Source organism: Daucus carota, chromosome 3 (assembly GCF_001625215.2).
Source record: "Daucus carota subsp. sativus chromosome 3, DH1 v3.0, whole genome shotgun sequence".
Classification (NCBI taxonomy): Eukaryota; Viridiplantae; Streptophyta; class Magnoliopsida; order Apiales; family Apiaceae; genus Daucus; species Daucus carota.
Window position 1 is genome coordinate 20,700,546 of NC_030383.2, and position 22,855 is coordinate 20,723,400.

A 22,855-nucleotide genomic window follows, 5' to 3' on the forward strand; every position below is an offset into this window, starting at 1 on the left:
TGGCTGGCACTACTGTAGCTAATCTCCTAACTCAGATTAAACAGTAAGGGAAGATTAACAATATTCCTCACCCACTGTAACCAAAATGGCTATGGGAACTCATTGTTATTTCCCTTGCTACAGGATACTCTGTCACTGTTGCATCTGCTATCTTTGGTAGCATTATCGGAAAAGAGGTCATTGTTCTGCTGCAGTTAACAGATGCTAATGTGGCCGGAGATAGTAATCTCTACAATGTAGTAGATTTGTGTGATTCTGCAATGTACGAAGGTGCAATGGTTTGGCATCACCAACTCAGGCTACCAGTTCATTTTCTATGGAGGGTGACTCTGTATGTATTTAATATTGTCTGTGTTTTTATTTTCGTATATACTTTTAACTTAAACCAGAATAATTTATATACAGTCTTTTCACAAAACAGGTTGTTCCTGGCATTGAGCTTTTTGAAACTCCAGGTTCATCTCATTCAGCCACAAAGAAAATCAAAGTGGTACATTCCTCCATTTCTATGATTGAATATGAATACTCCATCCTGTTAAGTAATATATCTTAAATTATTTATGTATCTGCCTGTAGGAGGATACCCCAGCATGATGCTACAAGCGGCTTGATTATGCAACCCCTGTGCTGCGGCCTGTGCTCTTTTTCTGCAATTACTAGACGTTTTCAATTTGTTTTCAAGAAGTTTTTTTGTTCTCCACTGTGATTGGAGTGTTTCCCTAAGTTGTTCTGTTTTATTCCAGTTTCAGGACAAGGTCTTATGTCTTAGTTTTGTTGAATTGTTTTCCAGATGTATTGGATCCAAATGCTTTCAGTCTATCGTTGTTTATGCAAAACTATCTCATAATTTGCACTTGGTTGTCATGGAACTCGCTTTACACCCATGCCCTTTTTTTACTATTCATTATTCACTAGCTGTGTAAGGTTTTAAGATAGCTGAGCTTTCTTTCCCTGCAATCTTTGAGAATTGGTTTGGAAACTTTCGACTGCTTTTTAAACATGGTTCTGGAATAAAAATAGTTTCCCATCAATCTTCTCATTTATTCTGCAAAAACAAATACACTATACAACAATTATTTTTTACTTTTTATAAAACCAAACTGAGTTAAAAGTGAGGTTAAATTTATTTCTTTTATCTGAAAACATACTTAGAGTCAAAAGTTTTTCATAGTTATTCCCATTGATTTTTTTTACCCTTCTATTTTCACTTTTTTTGACCTCTAAAATTTTATAATATCTAAAATTTAATTTGACCTCTAAAATTTTATAATATCTACAATTTAATACAATAAACAAAATTAATATACATATATTATTTTTTACTTTTGGATTTCTATTTGGGGTTAGAAAGTGATTTTTAATTATCGACATGCAAGTCTTTTTGTGTGATATAATGTTTGAGAAATAAATATAATAAGCATAGGTGGTAAAAATTAATGACATATTTATTGTTATTATTTTGTTTAACTCTTTTTTAATGAGCCTGATAGGCTTCAATTTATATTTCAAATTTATTTTTAATGACTTTAAACGTAATATACCTCTTCATTATTTTAAATTTTGAAATTGTTTGGGAAATTTTTAAATTTTCATATATTATTTTCACTGGGCCAATATTTACATAAGGTATCTATATATATAAACTTGATATATTTTAAACTGGTATGTTATTCATGTATCAAATTCAGTTTTAAATGATGATGTGTCTAACATTTTTTAAATTACTCTATTTCATTTCTTGCAAATTTTATACTAATTTTTTAGTGTTTTTGGATGACACCAATTAATTTCAGTCATTTTATACTAACATTGTTTCTTTTGGGATAATTTATAAACATCCAAATTGAAAATAAATTGTATATGATTAGTATTTTTAAATTAGTATTTTTTAAATTGAAATTACCATTAACTTATTTGTACCCATAAAAGTAATACAAAATTGCAGGCTTGCAAATTACCATTGCCATATTTCATGCAGTAACACGTTGAATCAACATAGGATTTTATATAAAATTATGTTTGACTAATTACACTATCAGATATATTTGCCAACTCAGTATTAGTAACAGAGGCCTTCATTGTACCAAATCTCCGTTTTTTAGGCAATAGACTATCATCATGCACTTATCTTTTCCTTCTTCTAGGCTATAAATATAAATAAATAAGGTTTGTACACTTATCGCATCTTGACTTGATCAGTATAGAGAAGTAGGTCAGCCAAAACCGATCATACAGGTTGGTTCATGGATGCACACGATCATCTCGCGGTTGTGGATGGAAGCAAGATGACATGGAACGTAAGGGTCCGTGTTACAAGAATATGGCCTTCGACAATACCAAATGGTGTCATAGTCAGATGGAACTTGCTCCTGTTAGATTCAGAGGTAATACAAATAAATTTCTGTTGTCCGTGACATGAAACAATTCTAATATTTTTGTATTTGCTGTAAAATCCAGAACACTCACGTGCATGCATCCACTACCCCTGAAATATGGATTCAATTCCAGAATTTAATCAATGAAGGAGTTGTGTGCATGGTTAGGAATTTCAGTGTCATACCTGCCAATGGCATTTTCCGACCTGTGCTTCACCCACGCCAAATAGCATTTACAGAGGCGACCCGAATCAATGTTATTCCGGAAGAGGAATTTACAATTCAAATGCACAGGTTTGAAATTATTCCACTGGAAGACTTGCAGGAACATGTTGTTGAAGGAAATCCAAATTGGCTAAATGAATTCTCCATAGGTCGGTATGCTACCAAAAATCTTTTAATCATTTCCATTCTGTATCATTAATCTATGTACTATGTTGTAATAGATGTAATGGGAATGGTGGAAGATCTTGAACCAATCCAGGAATCCCAGACAAACCATGGTCCAGTAGAAATTATAAAATTCACAATAGATGATGGAAGGTATAATTTTGGCCTATTTACTACTGTATAAGTGCATAACTTATAACTTCTTACTGTAACATCTTTATAAATATGAAATCAGTGTTAGACACAAAGTGCATATATCGGGACCCTTCAACCCTGACGCGTTATCGTTGTATGACGATCAATTTGCAAATCCCAAGATTGTCATAATGGCAAGCACAAGAATTTCTGAGTTTAGAGGTAAGAGAAGTAGCTACGTTGCAAAAAATTAAGCTTTAAAGTCTTTACCTTTTGTGCTAAATCATCTATATCTTCTACAGGGACTATTAAGATAACTAATCTTTCGTCCACCAAGATTTATGTGAACCTTGAATGCCCGGAAGTGACAACGTTCAGACACTGGTAAAATTATACCAAGTTTTGTCTTTTTATATTATGAAACAAATCTATTATTAATGTGATGGATCAAATTTGTGTTATTTTTCCCATATTATATTCTATATGTAGGTTGATCAATGATGGCTTCATGGAGTTTTGGCCTATCATTTGATCTGAAGAACTAGATGCTAAGTACGACATGGGAGCTAATAAGAACTGGGTTGCTGTGAGGCAGATTTGTGCCGCATCATTCCTTGATTCAGATTATTGTTTTGGGTTTCATCCTAGGATTTTCTTTCTGTTAAAAATGAATTCTATTCATCCAGTTAGGCTTTGATTTCATAAGTTTCTTTTTATCAGATGACCTCATTTGCTTTATTATTTCATTAGACTATGTCTGCTTTATAATTTTCAAAGAGCATGATTGCATTTTTTATTTGAGATATATAGTCTGAAGGATTTTTTATAAAGCAAGATGATTTTGACAATGTGAGTTGAATTTCACTTAGATTTTATTCATGTTTCTGGGGTATAATCATGTACATATGTATATCTAAAAGTGGTACATATGTATATGAAGAATGGAGAATCATTTTCAGCACTTGAAATAGTTTCTGGAGACTCAAAAATTTTCAGCACTTGAAATAGTTTGGGATCAGCGTGGAAGAAGAAAGTGCTCAGACCATTGCCACAGTTCAAGATGCAGCAGATTTGATTGAGAAGCTTTACAAGAAAAAATAGTAAAGACGTTAGAATAATTGTTTGTTCATAGCTGTTAAGAACTGGAGCCACGTCTTTGTGTTTGTCAAGAAAATTATCAGAGAGGCTATTTGATATGTATTGCTCTGCTGTGTTCACGTAAGAGAATATTTTTGTCAAAAAGCAATTTAGTATCAGGCAAATATATTGCCTTATACTCCGTCTTACCCATGGACTCTACTGATGTTTTATCGTGGTCGTCATTTGTTGATTTAATTATTTTTCGTATTAGTATAAATTCCCATATGCTTCCAGTTTTACAAAATAAATCCATAATACAGCAATTTTATGAATTATTAATTATTTTAAAGGGAGCTCGCGAAGCGCGGGCATAATTCCCTAGTATTCTTAATGCATGCTAGTGAAGGCCCCAAAAATACTCCAAATTTTACCCATATTTTTGCCTGCTCCACCGACCCACCGACCCGTAAATCCGTTAACCCATCTGCCCATCTCAGTTTTTTTCTCCCGGATAATTGATCGTGCTTCCGTTACCTTATCTCTCACGTCCTAATTCAAAATTTTGAATTCCAGATCTTGCAAAACCATCTTCAAGCTTTATGATCAGCAATCATTCGCCAGGCATGTGTGTTTCAAAGCAGGCATAGTTTATACCTGATTCCTTATCCACTATTCGAATTTCTCCAGTGTTCTCATGTCTTCAATCTCCTCTGCCTGTCCCCTGCTAAGAATTGAACACACGTGTTTTCTGAATTGCTCCGTGCTCCATCTGCCTACACTCACGCGGGCTGTTACATTCTCTCCCCCCATTTATTATTCCAAAATCACTTTCGATCTCCAGGATATCAGAGATCAAGTACCGGGGAAGACAGGCTGCACTGGATCAGTTATGGTTGTGTTCGTTTCTGCATAGCCAACGACGGACAAGCCACCCTCTCCACCACGTATTCCTCCCCCGTCGACAAGTAGGTTAATCTGTACCCATATATACGCTCCTGTATTGTGTATAGGTTAAGCTGATAAGTTAGATGATGAATGCATTCAAGGTGTTTGATTTATATTCTCTGTGATTTTGTTTAATTATTTTTACCTATTTTTGCCTCTGTGTATGATCTAGCCACATATTTCATGTCTCTGTGGTCCAAGTCATGTTGTTAAAGAAAATAACACGATCCCGTTGAAGGTGTAATCATCCCTGTCACCAGCCAATCGGCATTTGAAAGCACATGGAGTTGAACCGGTGAGTGATGAATTAATTGAGATAAAGTAGGAGTAGTGTATTTCATTTATGCGAGTAGTCTGCTTATAAGATCAAGTGCGGTGCTGAGCTCAATTGCTCTGCCACCCGTTTCTTTTCTCTGTCACCTATAATGATTTGGTTTATGATGCATGATTGCCCTGATATATAATGATTGTTTTCAGATACACATCCTGATGGATCATACATATACAAGATTATTGACGAGGTAACTGAAATTGAGATCATAGTGTAGAGCTAAATCTTCATATCTAAATTAGCCTAAATCTTCATACTAATGGCAAACTTTGTCACCAATAACGGGAATGAAACTTTCCGGGGACTTAGGATGAGAAATGGAAGGGAATTTTGTTGACATATTGCTGTCTTTTTATCACGTGCATGTCCCATATCGTCCACATTGAGTATTTAGTTTGTGTGTCACAGCCTCTTCAATTGATGTCAGTGGAAGCGGCATTTTTGTATCCGGGATCACATAGATTGATCCCGCAACGACCACTGGCCAAGCTACAATGGACATGATAGGTGACCGACACCTCTACAACCAAGATTTTAATTTGTGTATAATCAATCTTTTCGAATGTATGTTGCCCTGAAATCTTACAATTCATACTCATAACCAGGAAACTCCAAAAGAAGACGTGGTCCAAATGTCAATATAACATAGTTGGTGAGGAACTTACATGTTTCGTGATTTAGAAGTAAATTGAACTCAACATAACAACAAAGTTATATAAAGGCATTGTAATATATTCTCTGTGCTGACAAGATTTAATTTTTAGAGATCTTTGCTTTTAAAGACCAGTTTAAAATATTCTACATAAACTATGATGTGCTCCTTTCTGATGCAATTTTGTTTCTACTGCTGATACAAAGAGCAACCATTTTTTGATTTTGATGTGGGAGTCCTTTTTTAGCAATGCAGGTGTTTAGTCATGTGCCTTGGTTTCGTACATTCCCTACATTCTGATATACTAATAATGTAGGGATATTAAGAGTCTGTCAAAACAATCTTCAACCTTATGGCTCATATCTACGATCTTCTAATAGTTCTCAAAATAGTTCTCAAATCTTCAACCTTATGGCTCATATCTACGAACTTCTGTCGATCTTCGAGACTATTTCAAACTGCGGCGTCCAACTAAAGCATGGTTTTTCAAACGCAGTTCCTTTGCTAGACGGGTTTTGAACCAGGTTTACATCCATTTGGCTCCTGGGTTACTGAATCTGAACTGCACGTATAAGCATTAATTCACGGATTTTTGTACGGACACTGCAGGTACGATTAATTGAGTGCATGATTTTGTATTGAACGTGTTTGATAATAGGTCATCTTATCTGCTTAGGTTGATTTTGTAGGTGGAGATCAATCTAAACTACAATCCACTCACCCACGATTTCTGTTGATTTCATTACCAAGAAATTTGAGAAAGGTTAGAACAGTTTTGTGCAAATGAAATATTTGTGTTGTGATACAGAAGGAATATTTTTTGACATCTTTTTTGAATATTTTTTTTTGATATTATAGGCATTTGAATGGAAAGAATTTGTCTTTAATTCTTTTGGATTCAATTTATTTTGATTTTGTTATAATTTGCCATGTATGATTTCTTATTTATGGTTAGTATAATTCAAAGGTCTAAAGTGTTTGTTAGAATGTCTAACTAAGCAAATTGTTCTTTGTGTTTTTTGATGCCATTGTGAAGTCATTAAGAGTATCAATATTGTGGACATAACAGATGCACATAGCAGATGGTTCGCAAGAATTAGATATGCAAGTTATTTCATTTTAAGGCAGAGCGATCCTTTAGATGTTATATTTTTTATTGATGTTCTTCCTTGACACTATAGGCTAGGGACTCTGGAGAGCTTGAAGATATTGTTATAAAAGTTGAGCTTGCATGGTCATTTTACTGGTAAATCAAGAACTTTCATTCTTTATATATGAAAAGACAAGTAGCTATGAGTTTTATATGCTCCATATCTATTGTATATTAAGAACTTTCATTGACTGCACATGAATTGAAATCATGGTTAGCTCCAATAGCTTTAGCGTGGGATGCATAACATTGAAGCCTCTTTCATTCACTTCTAAATTTGCACTTTTTGCTGTAACAATGGCCAGTAAAAACCAAGAACTTGAAAAGATGAGAGTGGTGACATTGTTATGCTATAAATTTAAGTTGGAGCAAAAAAAGAGGTCTACATGGATTATCGGAAACAAGACTAAGAACATTAGCTTTAGCATGGAATAACAACTTATACAACATTATATTTTTATTTTATGAATGTGTTGTGGATTCAAAATTTAGGTTAGCTTCAGTTTAATGCATCAAAGTGAAGAGATTCTTCTTGCAGAAATCAGATCAAGTTTATAAGGGCATTAGCTTTAGCATGGGATAAACGTCTTAGTTGACGAAATTGGTTTATTGCCTGATGATTTGCAGAATCTAATACATTCACTATCCTATGTGTAAGTTTTTAGAGCTCTTTTTTCCCCTGTCTAATATATGAATCATGTGTTCTTTTTCCACCAGGATAGATAAAAAAGATCCCCCATATGACTTGATTTTTTGAGGATAGTGAATTACAAATCCAGGTTTCTCTCATGCTCTATGTTAGTACAATTTATGAAATTAAATTATCAAGAACTTTAACGATTAGTTGTTCATGATTCATAGCTATGAAGAGTCGGAAACATGGACCAAAATCGAAAAGTTGTATGGTATGGACAACAACTTACTTAAAGTTTTGGTTATGAAATTAACATCTTAAATACAGAGTAAGTTGCATGGTTCCTTATAGTTATATAATATTTTGTACCAATAGGTTCCTCAAAACTTATATATAGCACAAGATAAATAAAAACAATGGCGCCCAAAAAATTTATATAATATACAAAACACAGTGTGAAGCAAGATTGAAAAGAAGTTACTGAACTAATAACCTGGAGGGAAAATATCATATTGATTCCTGAGCTAGATATATCTACTTTGCGAGCAATGGACTCCTGCTTAATTCGCCATGTCTTCTCTACACCTTCAGGTTCCAAAGATCTCCCTCAGTTGGCATAAGCCACTACAAAAAATGACAAATAATCCAAAATATCAAGTTAAATTTATAATAATATAATTCCTAAATTCATATCACACATTACACTGCTCAACAATGTTAATATTATATGATAAACAAAAACCTTTTCATCCTGCAGGCAAATATAATTACATATACACATATATTACAACGACACTGAAACATACCATTTATATAATAAACATGTGTATTGTACTGCATTATTAAATAATATAATACCATTTGGGGATTTACCGTATTTAGTATCTGGTGTGCAAATATCCATTTAGGGATATGAATTTTTGGTATCAAGTTATCTTTGTTACTTAAGGGCAGCATGAAATATTATAAATCTGCTGCAATCATGACTTAAGGTAGCATGAAATATATCATACCAGTTCCTTATAATCTAACATTTTCTCTCTCAGGTCGCTCTCCTTTCACTCCCATTGATGTAAATAACATGACTCACCTGTGCCGAAAATCACCACCAGGCGCATCTAATTGCAACATGTCAGCAAAATCTAATATCACATTCCAACTCCCTCCCACGCAAGTTCACAAAGGAATAACAGTCAAGCAAATGATCTACGTTCAGAGATGTGCTATATAATGGAAGACTTTCATAATGCAGATAATGGTATTGCTCAACCTCGAAATACGTTATAGCTGTTTGAAATCATCTCTTTCCTATTTTCCAGTCTCTTATAATATATTTTCTCTGATATAACATTATCTAATTATGTTTAACTTGTGTGGAATTTATGGTACACAAATGTGGAATGAAGAGTGTAATAATAAGACGTCCAAAAGCCAAGCACCGACTTCTTCTCTGTGTTGCAAGAACAGAAATGTTAAGCTTCCAAAAGAACCTCAGCCACCTGAACCACTAGCGTCTTTGTTGACAGGTGGTTTTAAGTCCAAGCATTGGGTGGTACATCCGATGTTATAGATCCTGACATAACAATTCAAATTCAAATATGTTGTAACCACTCTCAACTGTTATGATCAATGGACAGCCACCATCTCCACGCAGAAATCCTTCCCGATCGACAGGTAGTTTTAGTTTAACCTGCAATTCTACACCTTCTTTCTTTGTCGGTATGCATCCTGTCCAAGGTCAACTATGCACCTAAAAAGCGTGGATCATTGTAATGTTTGTGTGATCATTACTGACGTCCTTCTGTGCAGATATGGTGCTCGACGAAAAAGACTCGGCACGTTCTACAGAAAGTGAATTGGCAGGTATGTTCTTGGTACTTAATTAATATGGAACTTGGTTATGCTCTGTATCATAAAAACATGGATTTAACAACGACGACTTACAGGACGCAAGCGAGTAGTTCGGACGGGTGATCCATACTACGAGGCAGGTATACAGTTCTTTACTCCCCATTGTCAAACTTGATCTCCCCGTTGTTGATGATTTGCATCTCGCATTTGGTAGCCGTTAAACGTCGCAGCGGTGGAACAGCACTCGATGAATTCTTGCACAAGAGGATGCTTTCAACGATGCCTTCAAATGTCAACACAAGGAACAATGCTAATACAAATGCTGGTATGTCACTTTTTTAAGTTTTCTCCAAAGCATAAAAAACCAGAGCTTACATGTGTATACCTACCTTAGTACTTTGCATATAACATGGTCACACTGCCTCTTTAGTACCTTATCAGTAGCTACTTAATCCCAATGGGTTAAATTTCAAACTTGCCTCTTTAGTCTATTTTGTTACTTTGTTAATTTTTGATTAGATTAATGTACTTGCTCTTTGTTAATCTTTTTATAAAATGATATAAAAGATACTCTTTGTTAATCTTTTTATAAAATGATATAAAAGATAACCACCAGGTTTTGAGAGAGCTGTTTTCACCTTTTAAAAGTAGAAAATAGACAGAAGATGATCCAGTGGCAAACACTGGCAATTTGCAAAGATTATTTGCTGCCATGGCTATAGATACAATAGCACCTCCTGTATTCTCATGTCTGTGCATAGTGGTCATGATTCTTGGAGCAATACACAGAATATACATGCATTAAATATTAAGCATACCTCTGTTTGTTGACTGGGTTCATATCTGGAATAAAGTTATCTGACTTTTTTTTTCCGGATTTATCAGATAAAGTTTTTACCGAAAGGCAACCTCTCCGATCTCTTGACATCAATGCGCCTGCTCTGAACATCCCTTTGTCAACTCAGCAGCACGTCCCGGGGTTCAATCAAACGCAGCCATGTGTCACACAAAACTCTTTATCTGGAAGTAACAAAAGCACTTTTCATCGTCACTCTCCTCTTAAATATCATCAACTTTAATTGTATTTTACGATACCATGCTTCTTTCAGGTGTCGGCCAGTATGCTCCTGCTCATTATAATCAACCAAAAGAAAATGTTGTCAAAAGTAGTGGCCATGAGAACACACAATTATATATTGATGGATGTGGTAATTCTGAGGGTAAGTTATCATACTCCACGTGCACCATGTCTGCTGTTCAGTACATAATTGTAAAAGTCTAATGACCTATAATTTATTTCCAAAATGAGACAATTTCACGCGCAGCTCCCAGACGTAGAGGAAGAGGTCCTGCAGTTTCAAAGTTGTATTCGCACATGCTTGCTGTTGATGCTCCAGTTGTATCAAAAAAGACTCAGTAAAAAAGGATGGTATTAGCTACACTACAGCCTTTTCGCATGGTTGGTGATGCTTGAACTGGCATGTAATACATGTGCTTATGTGTATTTTTTTTATTTTTATGCATGTGCAGTTTCAAAGCCGCGACGTCGTGGTCCAGGGGTTAACAAAATAATAAATTCCCAAGAATCAGTGATTGATCTTAACAAAGCGCCGAAGGCTGGTAATTATATTGCCTTTCGCGTTCCTCATAATTTCAATTCCAACAATCTTACCTACTGTTTAATTTTGCAGCAAAGAAACCAAGAACCAGAGGTCTAGGAATTGAAAAATTATTGGCGCAGAGGTTTGGTAATGAAGATGGCAATAAAACAGGTACTCAGGCAACTGCAATGGATGGTATTAATTCAACTTCCCGCGTTAATACATATTTACGTTTCCTTCTCAGTAGTACACTCATTGTTTATGGATTCACATGCAGATGACATTAATACACCATGCACACAGGGAGCTACTCACAAGTCTCCAACTACTGCCGGTTAGTAGTGTGTTATGATGTCAAACTATATGACAAGTTGCTAATTAAATCTTCATTCTATATAAAGATTGCAGGACTCCCGGTAGCACTGTAACCTACCAGACAAGTGTTCCTCACTTGCACAGCACAAACAGGCATGCTCCTCACAACACGTCTGAGAATTCAAGTTCTACTTTCGCATCGTCTTATGTGTTGTCCCGGCTACACGAATCAGGTATTTTAAGCACCATTGCACAAGGACCTCAGCCTCTACATATCTTAATCAATTTTGATTTATATACTAGATGTATACATGCAGTCATATTTATTCGCAACAGAACAGTATGTAGCCAATCAATCTGTTTGGTTGTTATCTTGCAGAGTCTAGCAGACCTTTCCGGCCAAGTAGTGGCGCGTCTACGTCTGGTGTTAAGGATCTCTCCCGGGATTTTGACGATGCAGCTGATGATACAGAGCATGATAATCTGTATGATGAAGGTACTGTGTTTGTTATAAGTAGTTTCAAATTAATTCATGTATTGTAAAATAGTCTTACATACCAACTCATTTTCTGTACAGGTGAGGATGCGACTGAGGATTCTAATCCTGATATGTGGCAAGGCTATGCCAACCTCGGTCCTCCAAATGCTATTTGCCGACAATGTAACGGAATAATGTGGGATATGGAGCGCAACAATAAATCAAATCCGAATGCAGCTCCAACTTTCTCTTTGTGTTGTAAGAGTGGCCAAGTTGTTCTCCCCCCTGAGAAGCATGCTCCAGAGCCTCTAGCTTCTTTACTCTATGGAGGTCCCAAATCAACTCATTTTCGTAAGAACATCCGGGTGTATAATTGTATGTTTGCAATGTGTTCAAGTGGTGGGAAAATAGACCATAAAATAAATAGAGGTGGAGCGCCGTTCTGTTTCAAGATCAGAGGACAGAATCTTCATTTTATTGGAAGCCTCATTCCTGATGAAGGGGAAAAACCAAAGTTTTGTCAGCTATACATTTATGACACTGATAATGAGCAATCTAACAGGATTGGTGCTGTTGGAGCAAAGGTCGATGATGTTGATCTAGACATAGTTGACAGTCTCACACGGATGCTTGACGAAAATAATAAGCTGGTTAGTTATTTTCGCACTGCCCAGAGGAGATTCAAAAGTAATGAACAAGAAGACTTCAAACTGGTACTTATATCATCACAGGCAGAAAATGGTCGTCCGAACATTATAGGTCCATCCAATGAGGTTGCAGGTTTGATTGTTATGCTACTGCAGACACGGCTGGATGTAGAGACACTGTATGCCAAACCAACCAAGGATATCTAAAGCGGGTATTCGAAACAGATGCTTATTTTATGCAGCTTCAATTTCCCCTTTTATTTCCACAAGGAGATGATGGATACCACACTGAAATTCCATTGAAAAATTGCAAGAAAAGAAGACCAGAACCAGCTGATAATGATGAGACAGAAGGTGATCGAAAGTTCAGAGAGCATGTTACAATGAAAGAGTATTATTCCTATAAATTGATGATACGGACAAATGAAGGTTCTTTTTTATTCCTCCTACCATTGCACTGTCACAAATTCTTAACAAATATTAATCATCAAGCTGTATTTTATATAACCGTTCCTATTGGTGATCGTCCTTTGTTTCAATATAGGATTGACTCCGCATCTTGGTGGAAGGTTGTGGCAACAATATGTGGTTGATGCTTTTACAGCCATGGAGCAGTATAGACTGGATTGGATATCTCGAAACCAAACCACTATTCGTTCTGACCTCTACAACTCTGTACGTGATGCAGTGCGTAGGGGAGATAATGATCCTTCACATGTTGGAAAATGTGTGATACTTCCGGCATCTTTTACAGGTTCCAAGCGGTATATGTCTCAGTATTTTAAAGATTCGCTTGCACTGTGTCGCAGTATTGGCCATCCATCTCTTTCTTAACAATGACAACAAATTCAAAATGGCCTGAGATTACAGAAATGATGAAGCACTTGCCTGGAGTAAATGTTGCAGATGCTCCAGATGTTGTTGCACGTGTATTTAAAATGAAACTTGACCAGCTAATCGACCTCATAAAAAAGAAGCATTTCTTTGGCCGTTGTATTGGGTGTTAAGTGCTTTCTAAAATCTGAATTTTTTTTCCTTCTTTTATAATGCTATTTTATCCAAATGCTAATATTTTGTTTTTTTTAATTATATGACAGTGATGCATGTAATTGAATTCCAGAAGCGTGGGTTGCCACATGCTCATATGTTGGTATGGCTAGACGACAAAGACAAGCCTAAGACGGCTGAACAGATTGACAAATTAGTGAGTGCAGAAATTCCAGATGAAGAGTCAGATCCTATTTGTTATCAGGCAGTGAAAAATTATATGATTCATGGTCCGTGTGGGAAAGACACTTCTTACTCCCCATGCATGGTTAATGATAAATGTGGACGTCACTTCCCAAAAAGGTACAAACGATGAAAATGCACATGCAGTCATAGTGACTTTAGTTATCTTTTTAAAACGTTATACCTGTATGATTGCCTCACCTTTATCTAAATTTGCTACACAGGTTTAATGGAGTAACATGTTTCGATGAATGTGGGTTTCCTAATTATCGGCGTCGAGACACAGGCAAGACAGTTAAGAGGAAGGGTGTGCTTCTCAACAATAGGTTTGTTGTCCCGTATAATAGGGAACTACTGCTTCGTTTCCAATGCCATATAAACTTAGAGATATGCAATAATTCCCGCTCCTTGAAGTACCTGTTCAAATATTGTCTCAAAGGACATGATACTGCTACCATGCTTCTAAAGCGAAAAAATGATAAATCAAGTGCAGTTGATTGTCAAGAACGAAAAGGAAAGATTTTTGATGAGGTTAGGCATTATCTTGATGGGCGTTACGTTTCAGCTTCTGAAGCAGCTTGGAGAATTTTAGGCTTTGGCATTCATTCTCGATGGCCATCTGTTGACCGATTACCCATCCATTTGCCAGATAGCAAGTATGTTAGCTTCAAAACAGGAGAATCTTTGCAGAATGTTTGTCATCGTGCTGATTCTAAAAGATCCAAACTGGAAGCTTGGTTCTTAGCAAACAAACTACTGCCGGATGCTAAAAACTACACGTATAATGAATTTCCGAGTTATTTTACATGGCTTCCCAAAGAGTGCAAGTGGAAGTATAGACAGAGGGGTGATGTAGTTGGGAGGCTGTCGGAGGTTCATGCTACAGCCGGTGATTTGCTCTATCTCAGAATGTTGCTGATGCGGAAAAAGGGCTGTTTAGGATTTGAGGACATACGGACGGTCGATGGTGTTGTGTATGACACTTTTAAGGAGGCATGTGGTGCTATGGGTCTTTTACAAGACGACAACCAGTGGCATGAGGCATTGTCCGAAAACTCTCACTCAGCCTTCCCTCATCAATTACGTGAAATGTTTGTGAATATTTTGGCACATAATACTGTTGCTGATCCACTTTTATTATGGACTCGACACTGGAAATGTATGTCGGAAGATATTCTGAGGAAGCAAAGGAGCACAACTGGTATCAATGATCTTGAACTACCCGAAGTTGACATACATAATTACACTCTAGCAGGTATTTTAGTTTTTACTCAGCTATAAATAGTTGTTCAAACATGTCATAGTTGGTATGAATAATTTTAGCACCACACACCTTGGAGCAGACCACTCATTTGTGTCTTTTCAATGCACATGTTGCTGCTTTCATGTTACTTCTGAAAATACCAGCCATATAGACACTCATTTCGTTTGAATTTAACATCCACCTTCATCTAGAGTCTTAACACAATACAGTTACATTTCAGGCTTTTTTATTTTTTATCACCGGTTCTTTACTCAGCTGTCTGTATTGTTTTTAATGCCATGGTTTAATTCATTTGTAGATTTAATTTTTTGATAATATATGTGGTGTTGTTTGAGTTGTTCATTCTTTCTTTTTAACTGCTAGGTATGCGCAGCCACATAGTTGTTGTGATATTCTAATTGTTATTCTTCTTATTTAAGCTCCTCACAGTTACTAGAGACTAATTATTTCAATTTGGTTACTGCATTGTTGTTATTGTTCCTACCTGTTATGTTAGATAGGCCTGTGTTTTCTTTTATAATTATAGTGCTTGCCTTGATTCAGAAACTGCATACTATATGGTGTGATTTCAGGTCTATTTTTTGATAACCTGTTTTGAGATATATTAAATATTTATGTGGTTTTGCTCATTCTGAGTATGACTAATGACATTTGACCAACAAACATTTACCAGAACACTATTAAATACATTAAAAGCCCCAAAAAACAACCCAGAGCCAGACTTCTAAACTCAGATTTCTTTATCAGTTTAGTTCCTCTTTTGCTGTAGGTTACCTGATCAACTCTTCTTCTTCTTTTTTTTTTTTTAATTTAATAGCCACCTTCAAATGGATTGTATACGTGTGTGTGCGTCAAAATCTAATATGAAAAATAATATAAATAGTAAAATTTCAACTTCATGATACCAATTATGTTTTAGAGCTACAAATGACCAATATATATATAGTATCATGTAATTTTGCAGAGCATATTTTTAGAATTAAACAATATTTTTATTTGGCATTTAGTACCTTGCTATAATTCCCCCTATTATAATTAAGAGTTTATAATTATGAGTTGCATCTATGAAGATTGGTCCCCACTTTTTGGTTAGGTTTTGAATTCTTTTTCATATCACATTCTGTTCCTAATCATTTATTTACCCCTTCCTCTGGATTTGATTGGTTGTCCTTGCAGAAATTGAAAAATTGTTTAATGATATTGGAAAGAGTTTGAAAGATTCCCAGACCTGCCTTTCCCAACAGATACTACAGAAATGCTGATTTGAATAGGCTTATCATAGAGGAGACATCATACAATGTTAGAGAGATGAAGGAGGTTCACGATGCTAACTACCAGAAGTTAAATTCAGGCCAGAGGTGTGTATATAATTCAGTCATTGATTCTGTGCTCGCAAAGAAGGGTGGATTATTCTTTGTACACGGAAGTGGTGGATGCGGCAAGACTTTTCTTTGGCAAACAGTGATAGCTTACCTTCGTTCAGAACGTCGAATTGTAATCCCTGTTGCTTCTTCAGGGATTGCAGCGACACTGCTCCCAGGTGGGAGGACTGCACACTCTCGCTTCCATATACCTATAAAGCTTGATCAATACTCCTGTGCTGGCATTAAACATGGTACTGACCTTGCTGAATTAATCAAACTCACCGATTTGATTATTTGGGATGAGGCGCCTATGCAACACCGCTATGCTTTTGAGTGTGTTGATCGTACTTTACGGGACATTATGTCTGCCGTTGATCCTGAAAGAGCCAAAAACCATTTGGTGGAATAACTGTAGTGTTTGGTGGGATTTCCGTCAGATTTTGCCTGTTATTCCAAAAGCTTCGAGAGCAGAAATCATTGCAGCAGCTTTGAATAAATCTAAACTATGGGATCACTGCCAGGTGTTCCTTCTATTTCAGAACATGCGATTGCATGCTGGGAATAGTCCTGAGCATAACCAGATGATAAAGAATTTAGTGAATGGCAGCTCCAGATTGGCGATGGAAAAGTAGATCCAATTCGAATAAAGGAACACATTTCCGAGGTGTTATTCAAATTACCTGAGCAACACGTTGTCCACTCACATGACACACCTGTTCAAGATTTGATTGAAATTATATATCCGTCCTTCTCTGAAAACATGTTTTCTCGGCACTACCTTAGTTCTCGCGCCATTCTCACTCCTACAAATGCTGTGGTAGATGACATCAATTCTGCCATTCTTGATAAGTTGCCAGGGGATGTACACACATATTTTAGTCAGGACTCCTTGGAGGATAAAGGCCCGGAGGAAAATGAGTTTGATGAATCATTCCCGGTGGAATATTTGAACTCTCTGAACATGCCATGTATTCCTAAACATGAGCTCAAAATCAAGATAGGAACTCCAGTGATGCTGATGAGAAATCTGAACCAAATTAATGGGCTATGCAATGGTACTCGGATGATTGTCACGGGTTGTAAGAAGAACAGCATTGAATGTGAAATAATGTGTGGTTCACACATTGGTACTAAGCATCTAATACCACGTATTGAGATGATACCTACCGAGACACCATGGCCATTTGATTTCAAGAGAACTCAATTTCCTCTTCAGATATGTTTTGCTATGACCATAAACAAAAGCCAAGGACAGTCACTTGATAAAGTAGGGATTTTCTTACCAAGACCAGTATTTTGTCATGGACAGTTATATGTTGCAGTTTCTAGAGTTACTTCTGCTTCTGGACTTCATATTCTGGTGGTTAATGACGAAGGCAAGACTACTGATATTACCTCAAATGTTGTTTTTCAGGAGGTTTTTTACAACATACCAAGTGTAGATGCAGGTTAATATGTGTTGCACTCTTTATTGACTCTGTTAGTAATATTTATGTTGATGTTATGAATTTAGCTATTCTTTATAATTCTCGAGATGCAACGAGCAGAGATAGATTATGTGGTAACTCATAGTTTTTTGACATACATTCTACCAAATAGAGTTTTCTTTAATAGCATTACAAATGTCAGTATATATAGTCTATTTAATACAAATTAAATATATAGTCAAGGAAAATATTATAATCTAAATAGTTATTTTACGTCATCACATATTCTGAGATATTTAATAATTTGGAGGAAATAAATATAAGAATAAGACGTCATCACATAAAATAATTATAATCAACATATGGGATAAAAATTGATGACATATTTATTGGTATTGCTTTAAACGTAATACACGGCTTCACTATATTAAATTATAAAAACGTCTGGAAAATGAATTTTTCACTTTTTTCCATAGGCGATCTAATCATGGTGCTACAACTTAAAGAATCAGTAACAACGAAGTTGAACACACAATATTAAAAATAAGTTTTTGAGATAATTTCCACACTAGAGTTACTGGCCGTGTGTATGGTAAAACCATTCTGCGACCTAATTTTTTTTATTTATTTGGAGCCGTGTGATTTTTTGTAATATATCGTGTCACATATAATTACTATTTCAAATTTACTTCTATTTGCTTAAGCCTAATATAAATTTTGAGTATTTTATAATTTAAAATTTAATAATATTTGAAAAATGAGTTCTTCACTTTAATATCCTAGGCAACCTAAATTTTACAAATCCGTAAATGCAAAGTGTAAAACACAATAAAAAAAATACGATACTGAGATAATTTCTACATGTGAGTTATTATTTATAATATATGTCAATTTAATACAAATTAAATATATAATCAAGGAAAATATTATAATCTAAATGGTTTTTTTACGTCATCACATATTCTGAGGGATATCTAATTTGGAGGAAATAAATATAAGAATAAGACGTCATCACATAAAATAATTATAATCAACATATGGGATAAAAATTGATGACATATTTATTGGTATTGCTTTAAACGTAATACACGGCTTCACTATATTAAATTATAAAAACGTCTGGAAAATGAATTTTTCACTTTTTTCCATAGGCAATCTGATCATGGTGCTACAACTTAAAGAATCAGTAACAACGAAGTTGAACACACAATATTAAAAATAAGTTTTTGAGATAATTTCCACACCAGAGTTACTGGCCGTGTATATGGTAAAACCATTCTGCGACCTAATTTTTTTTATTTATTTGGAGCCGTGTGATTTTTTGTAATATATCGTGTCACATGTAATTACTATTTCAAATTTACTTCTATTTGCTTAAGCCTAATATACATTTTGAGTATTTTATATTTTAAAATTTAATAATATTTGAAAAATGAGTTCTTCATTTTAATATCCCAGGCAACCTACTTATGTTGCTACAATTTAACAAATCCGTAAATGCAAAGTGTAAAACACAATAAAAAATTTACGATACTGAGATAATTTCTACATGTGAGTTATTATTTATAATATATGTCAAACCATTTTTTGTTACCTACCTAATTGTTTACTTCATTTCGACGCGTGTATTATTTTGTAATATAATGTTTGAAAAATATTTTTAATCATGATAGATATGAGATTGCAGAAATGTTGTAAGTTAGAAGTTTCTCCAAAAATTGTTTCCTTTTTGCACAGAGTTTTGTCATTATTTATTTCATATTTTTGAATTTTTGGTCTTCAGTTTATCAAATATACAAAACTTTAAACGTAGCTTGCAATTTTATTTTTTTACGAAATAAGGAAAAGATTTTGAATATAATGAGTAATGATCTTCTCAGGCTAATTGATATAATTTTTTTTTAAGGCAATCTCTAACGATTTGATACAGAGCAACCTCATATATGCTTTTCTATGTTATTTCCAAGTCGATTCAAAATAGATGTTGTTTGTTATTATCAACTCCCCAGCTTATGCGTGCTTCATGATATCATGTACACAACTGCCATCAACTACGGGTAATGTTTTAGTGACAACCGTCGGTAACTGCTCCCTATCGTCCTCAACGCACGTCTATCCCTCCTTTTTTCATGCACCTAGCTATCTTTTTTACTTGCTTTTCCTCGCCTATATAATAGCTGTACTTTAGCTTTCTATATACTCATTCCACACTTCGAAGTCATTAAACCAATTGAGCGTGAAAAAGTGAGTTAATAGTTTCTTCAGTTCAGGACAATATGCAGGGAAGGATGTTTGATCACATTCAGAATCTCGAGAAGTCACGCACTAACTGGAAAATCAAAGCAAGGCTCACACGCTTTTGGCCAACATTTGCTCCAGAAACATCAACCATCAAGGGATACAATTTGATTCTCCTCGACGATGATGTAAGGCTAATGGCTTAAGTGAAAGTTTTTATGATGTTCCTGATATTTTTATTTTTGATCTTAACTATATTATTTGGAAAATGCAGAATTCTCATGTGCATGCATATGTTTACCCCGATAACTGGCGAGCTATTGGCAAAGAGGTCGCTGAAGGGAAGGTTTATGTTGTTGAGAACTTTCAGGTCAGAGATACTATTGGGAAATTAAAACCTGTCTCAACAAAGCTTTGCCTTCGACTTCTTAATAGTACTACCATTAAGGAAGTGGAGGACGATGTTATGATCCCAAAGCATAAGTTTGAATTTATGGACATGGGAGACTTGCTTGAGGAGTGTGACCGTTTGTCGGAGAATCAGAATCCGGAATTTGCTTATGGTTGAATTTCTCCCATGTTTTTTTATTACCACGTGTGAATAAGATCTTATATTTAATTAACCTTCCTTTTTACAGATGTCATTGGTGCTGTGGAGGAGTTCGACAAGGTAAAGCGAGTTCCGACAAGATATGGGGAGAGAGACCAAACCCGGTTCATATTTACGGATGGCCGGTTAGATATCATATTTTTAATGAGTTCTTGCAGTTGTGTTTTCATGCATGATTTTCTACTTTTTAATTTGTATATTACTGTCCGTTAAGAATGAGGTTTTAATTTGTTCTGTAATGTCAGTTTAAAATTCAAAGTAACGCTTTGGGGTGACTTTGCTAGCTCGGTTAGTGAAAGTTTTAAGCCAGATCTTGAGAAACCTGTGATAGGCGTGCTCACGAGTGCGAAATTGTCAACTTTTAGGGGTATGCGGTATACTTTTCATTTTGTTGTCATGTGCAAATGTGCGGAAATAACATTTTGGTATTTATCTGTTGATCAAAAATTAGAGGAACATCAAATTGGAGCCTTGCCGTCGACAAAGATTTACTTTAACCTCCCAATTGATTCAGTTGCTGAATATCGTGAAAGGTTGTGTTTTAAAAATGCTTCATTTGTCCGCTTCATTCTGTCTGTTTAGTTACAGTAATGTCACATATTAGCAATCCTCGGTTACACATTTACAAACTCCCTTTATGTTTCACACAGATTGCGGGAAGAAGGTTATAAACCAGGAAAAGTATATGCTGATTCCACATCTAATGCTTCCACAAGGATTGTTATTGAGAAGACGTCCTTCAAGCAGATGATTGAAGATCCCGGAAATTTTCGGTACAAGGTTTGTCAATTAATCCAAACCTATACACTATATCATGATGCCATGTCAATGTCTGCATTCTTTATTCTCACTGGCAGAACATGTTTTCCTAAATTTAATTAGTTCTGTCCATTCATGACCAAATTAGAGGACTGTAATGATCAAGTTTGTCATTACCAAAGTTGAGGAAGAGGATAACTGGTGGTTCAATAGCTGTGTTTCCTGCCAGGCTGAGGTTGAAAAAATAGACAAAAATTCAAGTGTCACGAGTGTAACCGCAGTTTTGGATACTGTGAGAAAAGGTAAGTCATCCTTGGTTGTGATGTTTTGTATTTTATGAATAAATTCTCACCGTGTGTTGCTTTTCCATTCAAGGTTTCGCATTTTTGTTCTGGCTGACGACAGCACGTTACTGACAAATGTAATTCTTCTTGACCGAGTTGTTAAGCGTTTGGCTGGCACTACTGTAGCTAATCTCCTAACTCAGATTAAACAGGTAAGGGAAGATTAACAATATTCCTCACCCACTGTAACCAAAATGGCTATGGGAACTCATTGTTATTTCCCTTGCTACAGGATAACTCTGTCACTGTTGCATCTGCTATCTTTGGTAGCATTATCGGAAAAAGGGTCATTGTTCTGCTGCAGTTAACAGATGCTAATGTGGCCGGAGATAGTAATCTCTACAATGTAGTAGATTTGTGTGATTCTGCAATGTACGAAGGTGCAATGGTTTTGGCATCACCAACTCAGGCTACCAGTTCATTTTCTATGGAGGGTGACTCTGTATGTATTTAATATTGTCTGTGTTTTTTATTTTCGTATATACTTTTAACTTAAACCAGAATAATTTATATACAGTCTTTTCACAAAACAGGTTGTTCCTGGCATTGAGCTTTTTGAAACTCCAGGTTCATCTCATTCAGCCACAAAGAAAATCAAAGTGGTACATTCCTCCATTTCTATGATTGAATATGAATACTCCATCCTGTTAAGTAATATATCTTAAATTATTTATGTATCTGCCTGTAGGAGGATACCCCAGCATGATGCTACAAGCGGCTTGATTATGCACCCCTGTGCTGCGGCCTGTGCTCTTTTTTCTGCAATTACTAGACGTTTTCAATTTGTTTCAAGAAGTTTTTTTTGTTCTCCACTGTGATTGGAGTGTTTCCCTAAGTTGTTCTGTTTTATTCCAGTTTCAGGACAAGGTCTTATGTCTTAGTTTTTGTTGAATTGTTTTCCAGATGTATTGGATCCAAATGCTTTCAGTCTATCGTTGTTTATGCAAACTATCTCATAATTTGCACTTGGTTTGTCATGGAACTCGCTTTAAAAACACCCATGCCCTTTTTTTACTATTCATTATTCACTAGCTG

General features: G+C 35.5%; 5 protein-coding genes and 2 long non-coding RNA genes across 15 annotated transcripts; all 7 read left to right on the forward strand.

The window, feature by feature from the left end:
* The first annotated feature begins 133 nt into the window (after positions 1 to 133).
* LOC135151296 (uncharacterized) lies at positions 134 to 646 on the forward strand. The gene is made up of 3 exons (XR_010289914.1): positions 134 to 331; positions 422 to 490; positions 577 to 646. It is a non-coding gene; the product is annotated as an uncharacterized LOC135151296 (long non-coding RNA).
* Positions 647 to 2,008: 1,362 nt separating this feature from the next.
* Positions 2,009 to 3,432, forward strand: LOC135151411 (uncharacterized). The gene is made up of 6 exons (XM_064089857.1): positions 2,009 to 2,384; positions 2,458 to 2,749; positions 2,822 to 2,918; positions 3,001 to 3,122; positions 3,203 to 3,284; positions 3,390 to 3,432. Exons 1-6 carry the CDS (start codon positions 2,244 to 2,246, stop codon positions 3,430 to 3,432), a joined length of 777 nt encoding a protein of 258 aa, XP_063945927.1. The 5' UTR covers positions 2,009 to 2,243.
* A 990-nt stretch (positions 3,433 to 4,422) lies between these two features.
* LOC135151696 (uncharacterized) lies at positions 4,423 to 9,321 on the forward strand. 8 transcript variants are annotated; one of them, XR_010290572.1, is made up of 12 exons: positions 4,423 to 4,945; positions 5,098 to 5,220; positions 5,403 to 5,446; positions 5,665 to 5,763; positions 5,862 to 5,908; positions 6,405 to 6,517; positions 6,598 to 6,671; positions 7,090 to 7,154; positions 7,776 to 7,837; positions 7,920 to 7,963; positions 8,739 to 8,950; positions 9,099 to 9,321. It is a non-coding gene; the product is annotated as an uncharacterized LOC135151696 (long non-coding RNA). The 8 variants fall into 8 exon arrangements; XR_010290573.1 differs by lacking the exon at positions 7,920 to 7,963 and having other exon boundaries at positions 7,776 to 7,855; XR_010290569.1 differs by lacking the exon at positions 7,920 to 7,963.
* A 9-nt stretch (positions 9,322 to 9,330) lies between these two features.
* On the forward strand, positions 9,331 to 10,945 carry LOC135151695 (uncharacterized). Its single transcript, XM_064090780.1, has 6 exons — positions 9,331 to 9,366; positions 9,502 to 9,555; positions 9,639 to 9,683; positions 9,758 to 9,868; positions 10,429 to 10,569; positions 10,653 to 10,945. The coding sequence occupies exons 2-6, from the start codon at positions 9,504 to 9,506 to the stop codon at positions 10,823 to 10,825; spliced, it is 522 nt and encodes a 173-aa protein (XP_063946850.1). The 5' UTR covers positions 9,331 to 9,366; positions 9,502 to 9,503; the 3' UTR covers positions 10,826 to 10,945.
* A 2,471-nt stretch (positions 10,946 to 13,416) lies between these two features.
* Positions 13,417 to 16,340, forward strand: LOC135151412 (uncharacterized). The gene is made up of 4 exons (XM_064089858.1): positions 13,417 to 13,586; positions 13,682 to 13,934; positions 14,039 to 15,069; positions 16,255 to 16,340. Exons 1-4 carry the CDS (start codon positions 13,421 to 13,423, stop codon positions 16,338 to 16,340), a joined length of 1,536 nt encoding a protein of 511 aa, XP_063945928.1. The 5' UTR covers positions 13,417 to 13,420.
* An 862-nt stretch (positions 16,341 to 17,202) lies between these two features.
* Positions 17,203 to 17,895, forward strand: LOC135151413 (uncharacterized). The gene has a single exon (XM_064089859.1). It carries the CDS (start codon positions 17,203 to 17,205, stop codon positions 17,893 to 17,895), a length of 693 nt encoding a protein of 230 aa, XP_063945929.1.
* A 2,012-nt stretch (positions 17,896 to 19,907) lies between these two features.
* LOC108226812 (uncharacterized) lies at positions 19,908 to 22,750 on the forward strand. Of its 2 annotated transcripts, XM_017401804.2 has the most exons (11): positions 19,911 to 20,295; positions 20,382 to 20,670; positions 20,746 to 20,842; positions 20,963 to 21,084; positions 21,169 to 21,250; positions 21,368 to 21,497; positions 21,625 to 21,778; positions 21,852 to 21,972; positions 22,053 to 22,262; positions 22,354 to 22,422; positions 22,509 to 22,750. In XM_017401804.2, exons 1-8 carry the CDS (start codon positions 20,146 to 20,148, stop codon positions 21,890 to 21,892), a joined length of 1,065 nt encoding a protein of 354 aa, XP_017257293.2. In that variant the 5' UTR covers positions 19,911 to 20,145; the 3' UTR covers positions 21,893 to 21,972; positions 22,053 to 22,262; positions 22,354 to 22,422; positions 22,509 to 22,750. The 2 variants fall into 2 exon arrangements, with proteins under 2 accessions (XP_063944954.1, XP_017257293.2); XM_064088884.1 differs by lacking the exons at positions 20,963 to 21,084; positions 21,169 to 21,250 and having other exon boundaries at positions 19,908 to 20,295.
* The last annotated feature ends 105 nt before the right edge of the window (positions 22,751 to 22,855 follow it).